Consider the following 16,120-nt stretch of genomic DNA (forward strand, 5'->3'; position numbering starts at 1 on the left):
AACTGGCTACCAGGAGCTTCGGCATCCGGGCGATAGTTCCCGACTCACCGACAGCATCTCCTGCGCCCACACCGATTCTCCTGGGAGCCTCCAACTCATCAATTGTGGCTGGCATCGTGGCATGGTGGAAAAGGGCAGTGTCTTTACCATCTGCGTGACAGCGCTGTGGTGCCTTTGCAGTTTTAAGTCCCAGGGAAACAAGCCCACCAGCATTCTGTAGCAGCCGTGGCTGCTGGCCATAAGGAAAGGCTGCTCTTCATAGAGGACTCGCGCTCGAGGAGCTCTTAAGCTAAAAATAAGCTTCCTAAAATAAGCTTTAAATTATTTTAGGAACAAAATCTGTCTGAACCTTTGGAGGAAATATGAAATATTAAGTCCAGTTTCCACCAGGATCACCTACAGTAACATCAGGATGATCACAGCAAATTGGTCATCAGCTGGCAAAGCTAACAAGGGTTTAACCTGCAGTTCACATGAAAGAGGCTGGGCTGGCAGCATCTGACCAAACATTATTGAGGAGTGGCATAGCTGTAATAATAGAAAGATGTGAAGATGTTACACAGACTACAGACTGAAGGCAGGACAGCAGTGTCTGGTTCAGAGTGATTAAAATTGAGCTCTTTATAGCCTTCAGTCGTTCAGACTGTAAAAGAGCTGGTTTATGAAGAAGTTTAGCATATTTGTAAGAAACCTGGTAAAAATGAGGACTGTGAGTGAACAGACTGGTCAATGTCACAGCTCGATCAAAGGGATTTTTAGTTTTTATTCTCTCAGCTGGAGTTTAACACTCTGAAACAATAAAAACTGTAATCAAACTCAAGATCAGACTAAACCTGATCTGAGGCCAGCAGGTGCAACCAGCTGATGTTCTCAGATCAGATATTAATGTTTATAGTTCAATAAAACTAAAGCAAGTGTAACAGTGTATATTAAACACTGATGTCCATCGTCAAACACAAAGACTTTGGAACACTGAGGGATCTTCATGACACTATTTTTCAGAGATCTGATTGGTCAGCAGACTGTGATTGCTTACCTTCTATCTCTAATGTGGAACCACATCTCAGAACTTTGATAGAAAATACAGATTATTGAGCAAAGGAGGCTCTGCCCAGACACAGGAGCTGCAGGAGACAATGTTAGCTCACTGAGACTTCTCCCACTGGGATGTCTGACAGTTTACTGCTGCAGAGTCACAATCAACACAACAGAGTAGTGCTGTGCGTGTGTGTTTGTGTGTGTGTGTGTTTGTGTCCAGGTTTCACTTCCACCTTGGCCTGTGCAGCTTTGTAGATAAAAAAAATAGAAGAGTTGGTTGGACTCTGGTTCTGTGAATGTGGCAGATGAGTTAAAGTTGCAGTATGTGTGTGTGTGTGTGTGTGTGTGTGTGTGTGTGTGTGTGTGTGTGTGTGTGTGTGTTGTTTCTGGATGTTTCTCTGCTTTCACTGTTGAGTCAATCTGACCCAAACAGGATGTTCATGCAGAGACTTGATTTTTCTGCTTTTCCAAACCTTTAATTTGTCCCCATAATTTCCAAAAACAGATATTTGCATATGAATAAACATGTGTCTGGCTGTGCAGGAAACTCTGGTTTATGGTAAAACAAACCATACAAACAATGCATGCCTCGAGCTCTGAAAACCACACACACTGGAAGCGAAACAGAGCTGAAACATGGACATGCCTTCACTTAGTGCAAAGTCAGGGGAGAACCAGTGTAGGCGGAGCTAACATGTTTAGTTTTTATTGGCTGTCAGATATGTCAAGTTCTGTGATGATGACAGGAGACATTTGCACCTGAGCAATAATCAGCCCTGTTCTGAGCTGATGCTCTCAGGTGAGTTACATTCATAAACTGACCCAGGATCAGCTGTTTGAGCTGATGTTTGCTGCAGAAACAAACCTGCATTAAACACTGTGAGCGTGTCAGAAACTCAGTGTGCATTGTCAGTGCCCTCATGTGGTGACAGGGTAAACTGCACAGTGTGCTGGTGGCAGCTCACCTGTGAGTCGGTGTGTGTCAAACAGGCTGAGAACACCTGAGAAAGACTGCCTGCTGAGTCAGTGAGCAGCAGAGCAGCTGCAGGTGGTGGAAACAAATTTGATATCAGAAACACAATGCAGGCTGGGTTCAAAGGTCACCCTAATATCAGTCAGTGAAGGCTGCTGCCAAAACACAGCCAGAGGCAGGAAAGGGTTTCCTGTTTCCTGCAGCTGTGGTTTACAAATGTGTGGTGTGTGCACTCATTCAGTGTTACACAGGTGAGTCAGTAACTCCACCTCATCTGTGCAGCAGTTAAAGGCAATGATCAGTGAATGGAAACCAGGAAGGAAATCAATTCATAAAAACTTCCCATCTTCCAGCTCGCTCTTTGCCCTCTCCTTGGTGGATGGCGCCCCCTGCTGTTCACCGTGTGTGTCTGTTTGCAGAAGCCACAGGAAGCTGTCCAGCTGGTTCTTTGACGGAAAAGTTATTCAAGCCCGCAGCATCTCCATTGAAACAGAAAACTCAGGACTAAACATGACTTTCTGACCCCCCTCCCACTTTAAGCTGTAGGGACATTTGTAACAATATCAGCATCGAAACTGAACAATGATTTAAAGACAAGGTAAAACAACAATAACAACAAAAACAGGTGTGTAGGCAGTGACATCACCGAGGCTATTAGTTATCTCCGTTATCTGATTGAAATAAACTGCTCTCTGATATTAATGCCAAGGATCAGCGCTGGCCAGAGTTTAAACACCGGATCAGATACAAATGTTTCCTGTTTTACTCAAACGTCGTGCTGATACAGCTGCAGGAGTGTGTGTGTATTACTGGACAGGTAGGTGTGGTTTGCTGTCTGGTGTGTAATAACTAACCGCGTGCTTCAATAACGTGAGTAAACAGTTGATAAAGTTTTTTTTCAACTCCAGCTCTCCTGCCTGCATGGACGTTATGTATATGCGCATGCGCCGTGGCGCCCGTGTCCGTCAGGGCGGTGATCTCTCTCCTGTTCTGCGTGTCTCTCTCTCTCTCTCTCTCTCTCTGTGGGAAAAACCCAAGTAGGAGGAGGACTCCTTCCTCTTCTCCGTCTTGTTCTGCTCCGGCGGCGGTGAGCTCTGATTGGAGTAAATGATAAAAAGCTCCCGGTGCGCGGCGGTTAAGGCAGACAGACGCACGCGGATGTGTCTCCGGAAGCGCAGCGGAAGCCGCCCCGCGGACCTCCTTCAAGCCCAGATTGTGAGTATGAGCTGCAGAGGAGGGGGCGGGGAGCGCGCTTTCACTTCAACCCCCGTGCGGGCTCCCGTCCGCGGCCACGCTGCTCCTCCCTCCCCCCCTGCCAACGAGCGGCCAGTGTGCGGGGGTGGGGGGAGAGGAGGACCCGTGTCTCCTTTCCTGCTTCCTCTCTCAGTGACATTGGACCGACAGCTCTGGGGGAGGAGTGAGGAGAGGAAGGCAGCTCTTTAGTCCTCTTTCCTTCACTCCGTGCTTGTTTCCTTCAGCTCTCATGTGTGCCAAAGACCTGCGGAGGCTCAGTGAGGAAGGCCCGGTGCAGACCAGCAGGGACAAACTTTAATGGGTTAGAGCGGACTTCTGTTCTCCTGCTGTGACAGATGTTCTGGTGTTGTTAGCCATGTTTTGGCGTTCTGACAGAGGTTCTGTTTTCATGAAAAGACGTTCTGGTGTTCTAGCGGAGGCTACGATGTTCTGACAGATGTACGGACAGATGTTCTGACAGATATTCTGGTGTTGTTAGCCATGTTTTGGTGTTCTGACAGAGGTTCTGCTTTCATGAAAAGACGTTCTGGTGTTCTAGCGGAGGCCACGATGTTCTGACAGATGTCCGGACAGATGTTCTGACAGATGTTCTGACAGACGTTCTGGTCTTCTAGCAAAGGCTAAGATGTTCTGACAGATGTCCGGACAGATGTTCTGACAGACGTTCTGGTGTTCTACTGTGAACGGTATGATATGGCCAAAACAATCCATAAATCCAAAATACTCCCCAAAAAAGGGCACACACAGCTTGGCCCAGACTGCAAGGTCCTCATGGTGATGTGATCTGCCTGACACATCATGTCTGTTAGAAATATTGGGGTAGCTCTCTGGGGTGGCTGTGGCTCAGGTGGTAGAGCAGATCAGCTACTGACTGGAAGGTTGGTGGTTCGATCCTTGGCTTCCCAGGTCTGCATGCCAAGTATCCTTGGGCAAGAACCTAAAACTAACCCCAAGTTGCTCTCCGATGCATCGGAGTGTGAATGTGTGTGAATGCTTAGAGTACAGAAGGAAGTGCTTGTATGAGTGGGTGAATGAGGTCTGTTGTATAGATTGTATAGAGCGCTTTGAGTACTCCGGAAGAGTAGAAAAGCGCTATATAAGAATCAGTGCATTTACTAGAGCAGGGCGATATGACCAAAAATATTTATCACCATATACATTTGAAAATTTGCGATAACGATATAACTGACGATATAATTGACACTAGACAAAATACTTTACAACTCCTCAACTTTATTAGTGCAAAAATAAAAAATCAATGTATTTTCACTTAAACAAGCAGCTGTTTTTTATCTGCATTAAAGTTATATAAAAATGTAACAGTGCAAATTCCTTGCTGACAGTTTCACCAAAAGGCGTTTCCAGTGGAAACTGGCCGACATATCCTCAGCATAACCATGTATAATATCCACAAAACTGGTTCTGGTGTTCTAGCAAAGGCTAAGATGTTCTGACAGATGTCTGGACAGATATTCTGACAGATGTTCTGACAAACGTTCTGGTGTTCTAGCAAAGGCTACGATGTTCTGACAGATGTACGAACAGATGTTCCGACAGACGTTCTGGTGTTCTAGCAAAGGCTAAGATGTTCTGACAGATGTTCTGACAGATGTTCTGACAGACGTTCTGTTGTTCTAGTGGAGGCTACGATGTTCTGAGAGATGTACGGACAGATGTTGTGACAGATGTTCTGACAGACGTTCTGTTGTTCTAGCGGAGGCTACGATGTTCTGACAGATGTCCGGAGAGATGTTCTGACAGACGTTCTGGTCTTCTAGCAAAGGCTAAGATGTTCTGACAGATGTCCGGACAGATGTTCTGACAGATGTTCTGGTCTTCTAGCAAAGGCTAAGATGTTCTGACAGACGTTCTGGTGTTCTAGCAAAGGCTAAGATGTTCTGACAGATTTCCGGACAGATGTTCTGACAGATGTTCTGACAGACGTTCTGGTGTTCTAGCAAAGGCTAAGATGTTCTGACAGATGTCCGGACAGATGTTCTGACAGACGTTCTGGTGTTCTAGCGGAGGCTACGATGTTCTCACAGATGTCCGGACAGATGTTCTGACAGATGTTCTGGTGTTCTAGCAAAGGCTAAGATGTTCTGACAGACGTTCTGGTGTTCTAGCAAAGGCTAAGATGTTCTGACAGATTTCTGGACAGATATTCTGAAAGATGTTCTGACAGACGTTCTGGTGTTCTAGCGGAGGCTACGATGTTCTGACAGATGTACGGACAGATGTTCTGACAGACGTTCTGACAGACCTTCTGGTGTTCTAGCAGAGGCTAAGATGTTCTGACAGATGTTCTGACAGACGTTCTGGTGTTCTAGCAAAGGCTAAGATGTTCTGACAGAAGTATGGACAAATGTTCTGACAGATGTTCTGACAGACGTTCTGGTGTTCTAGTAAAGGCTAAAATGTTCTGACAGATGTTCTGACAGATGTTCTTACAGGCGTACTGGTGTTCTAGCGGAGGCTACAATGTTCTGACAGATGTACGGACAGATGTTCTGACAGACGTTCTGGTGTTCTAGCAAAGGCTAAGATGTTCTGACAGATGTCCGGACAGATGTTCTGATAGATGTTCTGACAGACGTTCTGGTGTTCTAGCGGAGGCTACGATGTTCTGACAGATGTACGGACAGATGTTCTGACAGATGTTCTGACAGACGTTCTGCTGTTCTAGCGGAGGCTAAGATGTTCTGACAGTTGTTCTGACAGACGTTCTAGTGTTCTAGCAAAGGCTAAGATGTTCTGACAGATGTCCGGACAGATGTTCTGACAGATGTTCTGACAGACGTTCTGGTGCATTAACAAGAGTTCTGTTGTCATGAAAGACATTCTCATTAGGGGTGGGTTTTTATAATCGATTCATCGATTAAAATCGATTCTGGCTTGGATAACGTAAAATCGATTCATTAAAATCCTGAATCGATTTTTTAATATAAATTTATTTTGTCCGAAATGCCAGAATCTCTGGTGACATCTCACAAAATTTCAAGAACCACCAAACAGTAAATGAGAGCAGGTACAGGGATTCTGCACATAGACTTAAACACACAGCGCGACCCGCGGATCAGAATCAGTTAGATGTCGCCTTTCTCACAGTCGGGGCTGAAAGCCGACAGCTCGCTGATCCGGGTCCGCGCTTTGTGTTCACGCCCTTTATGCGCTGATTCTAAAGCTGTTAGTTTGATCTCTCTCCAAACAATATTGACCGAACCAGCAGCAAAAGAAGATCCAAACGCTTCACATAAACATCGTCATGAATTCACTCTTTTACTGTTTTGCTTCCATTGCGATGCGCAGCTCTCTCTCTCTCCCTCTCTCCCTCTCCCTCTCTCCCTCCCTCCCCCCCTCTCTCTCGAACAGTTTCGCTTTCTTCATTATTCGCTTGCTTGTTACGCACAAGTCTACTGTTGTTTACAGCGCTGTCGGCCGCTGTTTTTTTCCCTTTTACATTCTTCCGAAAAGAAAACCTCATTTCTGCTGTTCAATACTGAACAAATTTAAACTTTTTAATATTATTCAAAATGCAAAATGCTTAGCCATGTGTCTAATAAAACCGCTGTAACGTCAGAGGTAATGTTCATTAATTAATGGTTTTCTTTCGTTTTTGATGTACTGCAGAATATTTTTATAAAATCCCAGGCCAGGAAAATCACCTTCATGTTTTTCTGTGTTTTATCTTCAGCTACTTTGACACAAAGGCATCTGCTGTGATGCTCACACCTTGGATAAAGTCTTGCGAGTGTCAGCTTCCTTTTTATAGATACAAAAATATGTAAATGTTCTGATCTGAATTAAACTTCTGACTGTCAAAATTTCCCAGATTTAAATCGAATCGAATCGAATTAAATCGAATCGTGGATCGAATCGATTTGGGACCTTGTGAATCGGAATTGAATCGATTCTAGAAATCAGTGACGATACCCAGCCCTAATTCTCATGTTCTGAAAGATTTTGACCTTGTAAGAGAGGCTCTGAAGATCTGACGTAGGTTCTGGTGTTCTGACAGACGTTCTGGTGTTCTAGCAAAGGCTACGATGTTCTGACAGATGTACGGACAGATGTTCTGACAGATGTTCTGACAGACGTTCTGTTGTTCTAGCGGAGGCTACGATGTTCTGACAGATGTCCGGACAGATGTTCTGACAGACGTTCTCGTACTCTGACAGAGGTGTTGATGCCGCTGATGCTTTAGTGTTCTGACACAGGTTCTGTTATCAGGAAATATGTTCTGGTATTCTGACAGAGGCTCTCATGGATAGATACAGGAGCCTGATAAAGAGTCCAGTCTACAATACACAACAAGACACGACACACTTAAAGGTGCCATCTTATACTATAAGATTTAATATATTTACAACAGTGTTTTTTTTTTGTTTTTGTTTTTTTGTTTTTTGCCTGTCCCGTTTGGCTCTTTTGCATCAGAATTGTTGTCTAAAGGCAAAGAAAGATGCCCAACGGATTTACTTTACCAAATTGACCATCCCAGCCTTGCCGTAATGGTCCAATTGATTCACCTTTTATTGTTTATTTTATTTTCACTTACTGAATACGGGACAGACTTGACTGGGGGAAAGAAGGGGAGAAAGAAAGAGGGAAAGAGAAACAGCTGAGAAGAGGGACGGGGGAGAAGGGCAAAAAACAAAAACCAACAGAATGAGCAGAAAAAAAAAAAAGAAATAAAAAATGCATCTATCAATCACCTGGGTCACCTGCTGAGAAAGAAAAAAGAAAACAAGCAGAAGAGAACAAGAGTAATAGAATAAACAACATCACAATGATCTATGGGAATATGACAGTAAATACTAAATATTAAACATTATTGTGCAGCACATAAGATCAACAGAACACAGTGTGCTTTGAGGTAGGAGCCAAAAAGGGTGTAGTTTGTGGGTGTGATCACCCGTGTGTACACCTGTGAGCATGGACGCACTTGTTTTTTGTTTTTTAAAAGGTTCCTTCATGTAATGATCTGCTAGAGGGTGTGGGGGGGCCACAGCCCCGTCCTCCAGGGCATGAAGCAGGTATGGAGGAGATCAAAACTCCAGACATCCAGAGGCCCCCAGAACACAAGAGACCAAGGAAGACCAACAGAGGGGCAGCCGCGCCACTGTCCCAGAAAGAGCTGAGGAGAGTCCCAGATGAGGACTCACTCAGCAGCCGCGGAGCAGAAGCCAGGGGGGGTTGCAGTGACGCGCCCGTGAGCTCCGCCGGCAGCCAGCCGTGCCTGAGTGACCGAGCCCCAGGCCGAGAGGCCGGGGGCACCCCACCTCCGAAGTGGCCCGAGCGAGCCCCAGGCTCCAGGCCCCGATAAGCGGCCGCCAAGGAGTGAGCCGGTGTGTACCTGGACGCCCATCCCCGGACACAAAGAACCACCAACGCACCGATGTCTGAGGGAGTCCGCCACTGGCAGGGGAAGTGGTGGTAGGGGGAGATAGGCCTCCAAACCTTGGAGGGCCTAAGATGTCCCCAGAGAGGTGGCGCCTGACACCCAGCCTGACATATAGACACAGAAATACAGGCACACACATTTACAAACATCCATTCCCACCCTCATGCTCTCATATGCACTTACTCCACACTCAACCAACGTGGAGACAGACATAAAGAGACGCTGTACACACGATCACACTCCCCAAGCGTACTCTACAAACCGGGTCTAGGTACCCTTGCCCCTGGAGGGGGAACTGCACCCAGACCCAGGTGGTATTACCTTTTTCCCTGCGGTGGGGGGAGGCAGACCGCCCCGACTCCGCAGCAGCAGGGAGGCCCCACACTCCAGACCGCAGTCGGACGGCCAACTCCTCCTCCTAGCCCCCCCGCTCCAGCAGGTCGCAGAGAATGGGGGTGAGAGAAGACTCCAAACCTCCCTCCACCCGCTCATTGTAGTGTTGATGCATGTGTGTTCTAAGGTGCATTTAAAACCCAGGAGGGCATGGAGCTACCTGCCAGAGAGCAGCAGGTAAGCGCATAGTCCCACCTGCTAGCCCTCAATGTCTACGTGTATTTAACCTTGAGAGGTGGACAACGACGCCAGGGGTGGGGTGTACACCCTGATGGTACTTTGGATTCCGTGTATCGTGCCCACCCCCAAGATCCTATATGTATGTGTAATGAGAGTGTGAGTAATGTGAATGTCTAAGTTGTGGGATAAAATTGAGGCAGAGGCAGCCAGAAGGGGACGGGGGGGGGGGGGGGGGGGGGGGGGGGGGGTAGCCTCCTCTGCACCCTGGTGACATACCCCTACTCCAAGGTCCTGCATGTGTTAAAAAAGTCCAAATAAAGTTAGTTAAACATGGTAAAATTAAAACTGACATTTTATAACAGAAGTGCAAACAGCATTCAAAAACTTTTTGTGCACTACCAGTTAGGGCTGCTCAATTAATCGAATTTTAATCACGATTACGATCTGGGCTTTCAACGATCATTTTTTTTTTTTTTTTTTTTTGAGAATTATAGGCGCTTTCAACGATCATTAAAAATGACTGAGCCGATTATTAGCCCCTCCCTCATTTATCTGCGACACCTTAAAGGCTGGTCTGTGAAAATATTGTCGGGCATAAACCGGTCCGTGGCGCAAAAAAGGTTGGAGACCGCTGATTAAGAGGACCCGAGGGAAGCTCGGAAAGCTAAGCAGGAGTTATTTGGAGAGGAGAGAGTGACTGCCGTTGGTTGAAAAGAGAGGTAAAAAAAAAACTTCAGTGGTGTTGCACACTATTTTATATTATTTTTTAAAGTCATTATTCAATACATTGTTATTGTTAACCCTTTAAAGCCGGTCAGAGCAGCACGCTCCGTGTTGTGTAACTATTTTTAAATCCCTGTAGAACCTGAACCGCGTAAGCTAGCACAATAATTTGTTTTGCATATGAAACCAGAGGAGTTGTACTTACATCTTATGCCATCAGCTTGTCCTCCGTCACGATTTCCTTCCACATATAGTTTTGCAAAAATTGCATAAAAAGCGCTTGCAGGAACAAAAACATAATATTCCAGAAACACGCTTTGCCGATCCGATCAGCTGTTCGTAACACTTCCCACAGTGAAACAGACGTCAGCGCGAACTATCGCATGTCCGCCATTTCCTGCCCGAAACCGGAAGTGACGTCATTTTCGTGGAAAATTTAGTTTTTTTTTACTTGTAGGCCTTAAAAGCCTATACTGGTCATGTTTGACTTTTCTGAATAGTTTCTGGGATGCTTAGAACTCGAATTGCACTGCTGGAAATAGTTTATTTTGATGCACCTGCTGTTTTCTTTGCAAATTTGCATCATAGGATTGTTTTTTGTTTTTCCTGCAGTGTATAAAAATTGCTGTATCTCCAAAATAAAACTATGAAGACACTCAAAATAAATTTCCTGTTGTTGTAAACTATTTTTTGCAACTTTTTTGTATTTAAAGTTTTGAGGGATAAGCCTCTTAAATTTCTCCAAGTAGAAATATATGTAAAAAAAACAAAAACGATTTTCAATTTTTTTGTAGTTTATTGCACTTTTTTGCCATTAATGTAGTTACTATGGACTTAATGCATACATATTATTAAAATATGGGCTATAACAGTTGTATAGCAACTTGAAATGCTCCCACAAATGGCACTACAACATGTAAAAAAATAATATAAGCTCTGGCGGACTTGGTTCTATAGTAGGTCTTAAAGGGTTAAATAAATATCGTCAAATAATCGAGATCTCAATTTCAGTGAAAATAATCGTGATTATCATTTTTGCCATAATCGAGCAGCCCTACTACCAGTCGAACGTTTGGACACACCTTCTCATTGAATGGTTCTTCTTTATACAAAAAAGGGTGAAATAACTCAGAACCGTGTTTTAGATTCTTGGTAACATCCAGCCTTTACTTTGATTCCTGCTTTGCTCACTCTTCTCATTCTCTCCATGAGCTTCATGGGGTCGTCTCCTGAAATGGTTTTCCAACAGTCCTGAAGAAGTTCCCAGAGATGCTGAGCACTTGTTGGCCTTTTGCCTTTACTCTGCGCTCCATCCCAATCCATCTCCACTGGGTTTAGGTCAGGTGACTGTGGAGGCCTCACATCACTCTCCTTCTTGGTCAAACAGCCCTCACACAGCCTGGAGGTGTGTTTGGGCTCATTGTGCTGTCCTGGCATGTGTCTGCAGGATGCTGTGGTAGCCATGCTGGTTCAGTTATTATGGTTCTTGCCATAATATGAATTCTAACAGTTGTCAAATAGGGTTGTGTTTGACAACTGTGAACCCTGACAGGCACACCTGTGAGGTGAAACCATGTCAGGTGACGACATCATGTAGCTCACTGAGAGAAGGCCGAGGGTTTGCAATCAGCAAAGCAAAGGATGGCTACTTTCAGAATTTAAAATATAAAACACATTTAGTGTTTTTATCAATCTTTCTTTGCTACATAATTCTATAAAGCTCGATGCATATATTTGACGTTTGTATCTACAATGTGTAAAGTAGTAAAAATACAGAAAAACCATTCAATGAGAAGCTGTGTCCAAACGTTCGACTGGTAGTGTAAATGTAAGAAAAACACCTGTGTGAAGCTGAAGTTTATTTATTTAGCACATTACCAACAGTCCATGCTGCACAAAGTGCAATGTAAAATACCACTAAAATAAGATGCACAACAGTGATGCAGGTAAAACATCGAAGAGAGGAAAAAAAATAAAACAAGTAAATAAAAACAACAACTAAGGCTGTTAAAACCAAAATGTTTAGGTCAACGTGTGTTAAAAGCCAGACCATAAAAATGTGTCTTTAGTGATGATTTAAAATGTTAGTGTTTGTGCAGGTCTAATATTAAGACGAAGACTATTGCAGAGTCTGGTTCCTGCCACAGAGAAGCCTCTGTCACCACCACACTTTAGTCCAGGAGTAGTTAAGGTTAGTTCTGACCTGGACCACACGGTCCAACAACAAGAATGCAGAGTTAAGAGAATATCATTAACAACCCTTCAAAGTGCCGTCTCTGTGTTGTGTACTGATTTAAAACAAGATTGAAACTTTTCATCGATCTCATTAAGACCGAGGTAAGCCTGCAACTGTAAACTGTAAATAGACCAGTTTCTCCAGAACTTTTGAAAGAAAGGGAAGCTTTGAGATTGGTCTGTAATTGGACAGAACAGTTGGGTCCAGATTGTGATTTTTAAGACGAGGCTGAACTATAGCTTGTTTAAAACATGATGGGACACAGCCTGTAGCAAGGCAAGTGTTGATTAATCTATGGATAAAAGCCCAACAGTATTAAAAGTATTTTTAAGCAGATTTGGAGGAAGCCGATCTGATGTGCAGTGTGATGATCTTCGGTGATGAACTACCACAGACAGTTCACTCAAACTGAGACAGCTGAGCACACAGGAGGAACACTGAGGTCTGAGGCAGGGGGCGACCAGACATAAGAAACTTTATCAGTAAAAATGCTGAAAAGTCATCAACTATACATCTGACATCACCACATGGACAAAAAATCAGATTAAAACATTATAAAGTACCTGAGGCTGTTTGTGGACACCAGGTTTGAGACAAGCTGAGTGTTTGCAGTCTGTGCAGCCTCTTGGTAAGCAGAGACACAAACATGAAGCCTATCGTTTTTCCATCTCCTTTCAGCGTGTCTGCAGTCACGTCTAAGGCTGTGCGTATGTTCATTCAGCCATGGCTCTGATAATGGCTCAGCACGCACAGTCCTGAGTGGAGCGATTCAGTCCAAGATTTAAGTGTAGGTTGAATTAAAGATGTCAGAACGTCCTCAGCGCTTTCACAGCTGGAGTTCATTTTTCCACAAACCATAAACGCAATAGAAAACTTAGGCGCTATCAAAGTATTAAGGGCTCGTCCTTTGTGGGCTACAGTGCACGGCTTATCCACAAACAGCCCAAAGTTAAAGTGAACAACTCAGGAAAATGATCAGAGACGTGCACGTAGAGCAGGGCGATATGACCAAAAATATTTATCACGATATATATTTGAAAATTTATTTATGTATATTTATATATTTGAAAATTGATGATAATGAAAATTGTGATAACAATATAACTGATGCAAGACAAAATACTTCACAACTCCACAACTTTATTAGTGCAAAAAACCCCATTAATATATTTTCACTTAAACAAGCAGCTGTTTTTTTATGTGAATTAAAGCTGTATAACAACGTAACAGTGCAAATGCAAATTCCTCGCAGACAGTTTAACCAAAAGGCCTTTCCAATGGAAATGGGCTGACATATGCTGAGCATAACCATGTATAATATCCACACAAGTTAAAAACTGGCGCTTTGCAACATGGAACTGCAGTGTGCCAAATAAACAAGTCAAATAGGTATTTTTCGGACCATAAGGTGAACGGGATTATAAGAAAACCAAACAGTCAAACTTGACTCATTCTTCTCGCTTCCTCCACGTCTGTACCATTGATTCATTAATGTTGAATTCTCTCACAGCTGCTCTAGTCCCATGTTCTACTAGTCCCTACTAGTTCTACTCTAGTCCCAAGTTTGAAATCCACTTCATAAGCAGTCTCTTAACAGGAGCCATTTGTGGTCCTTATACACACACACTACTGTAATATTATGTTGAAGCACAGTACGTATCACTCCGCGAGGCTCCTGCCTACAATAGCCGTAATGCTCCAACAATCCATCAGCTGGTGCGCCTTCGTCGCTTACCAAAGGCGTACTAAAACATTTTTGACAGATTTCTGCATGTACCACATAAAATCGGTTAGAGGTCAGTAAGCACAACCAGAATTCATACATAAGGCGCACTGTTGATTTTTGAGAAAATTAAAGGTGTTTAAGAGCACCTTATAGTACGGCAATAACGACGGCACGCTTGCATGTTCTACCAAAAACTGTGCTTTGTTGTGTATCTGACGGATGAAAGCTAAACCAGTTCCACACTAGAGGTGGGAATCACCATACATCCCACGATACGATATTATCACAATACTTAACTCACGATACGATATTATTGCAATTTTTAAAAATATTTTGTGATATTCAGATTCTGTACATAAAGGTAAACTTTATCAATATTCATTTTATCTAATATCAAAGTCTCGCACTCAGTCTTTCTCTCATTTCAGTTTTATTGTTGACAAACTGAACAGTTTGTATTACAGTCTAGTCCAACTTAACTGAATGCAACCATCTGGTGCAATTACAGCTATTCTGAACTATGAAATTTATTCTTGCTCAGAAAAAGGATCAACATGCTCTGAAGTCAGAGCCAAGATGGCGCCGCGGATGGTCGCCCTGGTGCTTCAGTGCGTTACTTTTGTTTTGTTTTTGTGCATTTCTTCTGTTTCTGGGCACTCCTCTGGATACTCGTACACCAGAGAAGAGCTTCTTAACTACAGGACTACAACGCCTGTGGCTTTATTTCCAATATTTGTCGCATCTGCGGCAGATTTACTGCTGACTCTGACCAGGAAAGCAAGACGCCGAAAGAGAGGGAAGCGAGCCGGCGCACTCGTGCGTTTGAGGAGACGCGGACTGCGAACTGCTCTTCCTGGGATCTTCCTTTCCAATGTACGCTCACTCGGGAATAAGATTGACGAACTGGCCCTGATGAGAAGCATGAACAGAGACTTTGCCTCCTCCTGTGTCTTATGTTTTACGGAGTCGTGGCTCAGTGAGAACATCCCAGACTGCGCGCTCAAGCTGGAGGGCTTCCATCTGCTGCGCGCGGACCGGCAGGCCGCTCTCTCCGGTAAGTCCAAAGGTGGAGGTCTCTGCTTCTACATCAATAGTGGCTGGTGCACAGATGTGACAGTGATTGCTCAGCACTGCTCTTCCTCTCTGGAATATCTTTTTATCCACTGCAAACCGTTTTATTCTCCGCGGGAGTTTGCTTCATTCATCCTGGCCGCTGTTTACATCCCGCCAGACGCAGATGCGCAGGCAGCTCAGTGTGCACTCGCGGAGCAGATTCTCCACACGGAGCGGACATTCCCGGACTCTCTCATCATTGCTCTTGGGGACTTTAACAAAGCCAATCTGAGCCATGAGCTTCCGAAATACAAGCAGTATATTAAATGCCCGACCAGAGAGGAGAGGACATTGGACCACTGTTACAGCACGATCAGCGGGGCCTATCGCGCGGTGCCCCGCGCTTCACTCGGACTTTCTGACCACGTCATGATCCACCTAATCCCCGCGTACAGACAGAGGCTGAAGCTCTCCAAACCTGTCGTGAGGACTAAAAAACTGTGGAGCAACGAGGCTGTGGAGGAGCTTCGCACGTGTTTGGAGACCACAGACTGGGACACATTGAAGGCTGCTTCTAACAGCTTGGACGAGTTTACGGACACTGTCACCTCCTATATCCACTTCTGTGAGGACAGCATTGTGCCATCACGCACCAGGGTGAGTTATAACAATGACAAACCCTGGTTTACTCCTAAACTCAAAAAGCTGTGGCTGGAAAAGAGAAAGGCGTTCAGAAGCGGAGACAGGGACTGCTACAGAGAGGCCAAGTACAGGTTCACTAAAGAAGTGGACATTGCTAAACATCAGCACTCTGAGAAGATGCAGCAGCAGATCTCAGAGAATGACTCGGCCTCTGTGTGGAAAGGTTTTAGGAATATCACAAACTACAAGCCTAAAACCCCCCACTCCACTGATGACTTGCTCTTAGCCAACACCCTTAACGACTTCTACTGCCGTTTTGACGAGCCATCAGGCAGCCTTCACACCTCCAACGGCCCCAACAATAGAGGCACTTTGGACACTCATTCCCCCACCTCTCCCCCCTCCATAGAGCCATCACCACCTTCAAACCGTTCACCTACAACACCCCCCTCCTCACCCCACACAAAAGAGGATTTCACACCACCTCCTCCCACCACAACT

The 16,120-nt window shown here is 44.7% G+C and overlaps 1 protein-coding gene across 6 annotated transcripts in view; it reads left to right on the top strand.

The window, feature by feature from the left end:
- Nucleotides 1–2,108: 2,108 nt before the first annotated feature.
- The window catches only part of rgs19 (regulator of G protein signaling 19), a 46,067-nt gene continuing 32,055 nt past the window's right edge, over nt 2,109–16,120 (top strand). For 2 of the 6 annotated variants that reach the window (XM_082520059.1, XM_082520060.1), the window contains exon 1: nt 2,109–3,226. Coding sequence is in view for 2 of the 6 variants with exons in the window: in XM_082520058.1 (XP_082376184.1) it covers nt 3,119–3,226 (108 nt within the window). In the remaining 4 variants the exon portion in view is untranslated. The remainder of the gene's footprint in view (nt 3,227–16,120) is intronic. The other 4 variants (XM_082520062.1, XM_082520063.1, XM_082520058.1 and 1 more) reach the window with 3 other exon arrangements.

This window comes from Aulonocara stuartgranti (assembly GCF_965226115.1).
Source record: "Aulonocara stuartgranti genome assembly, chromosome: 20".
Taxonomy (NCBI): domain Eukaryota; kingdom Metazoa; phylum Chordata; class Actinopteri; order Cichliformes; family Cichlidae; genus Aulonocara; species Aulonocara stuartgranti.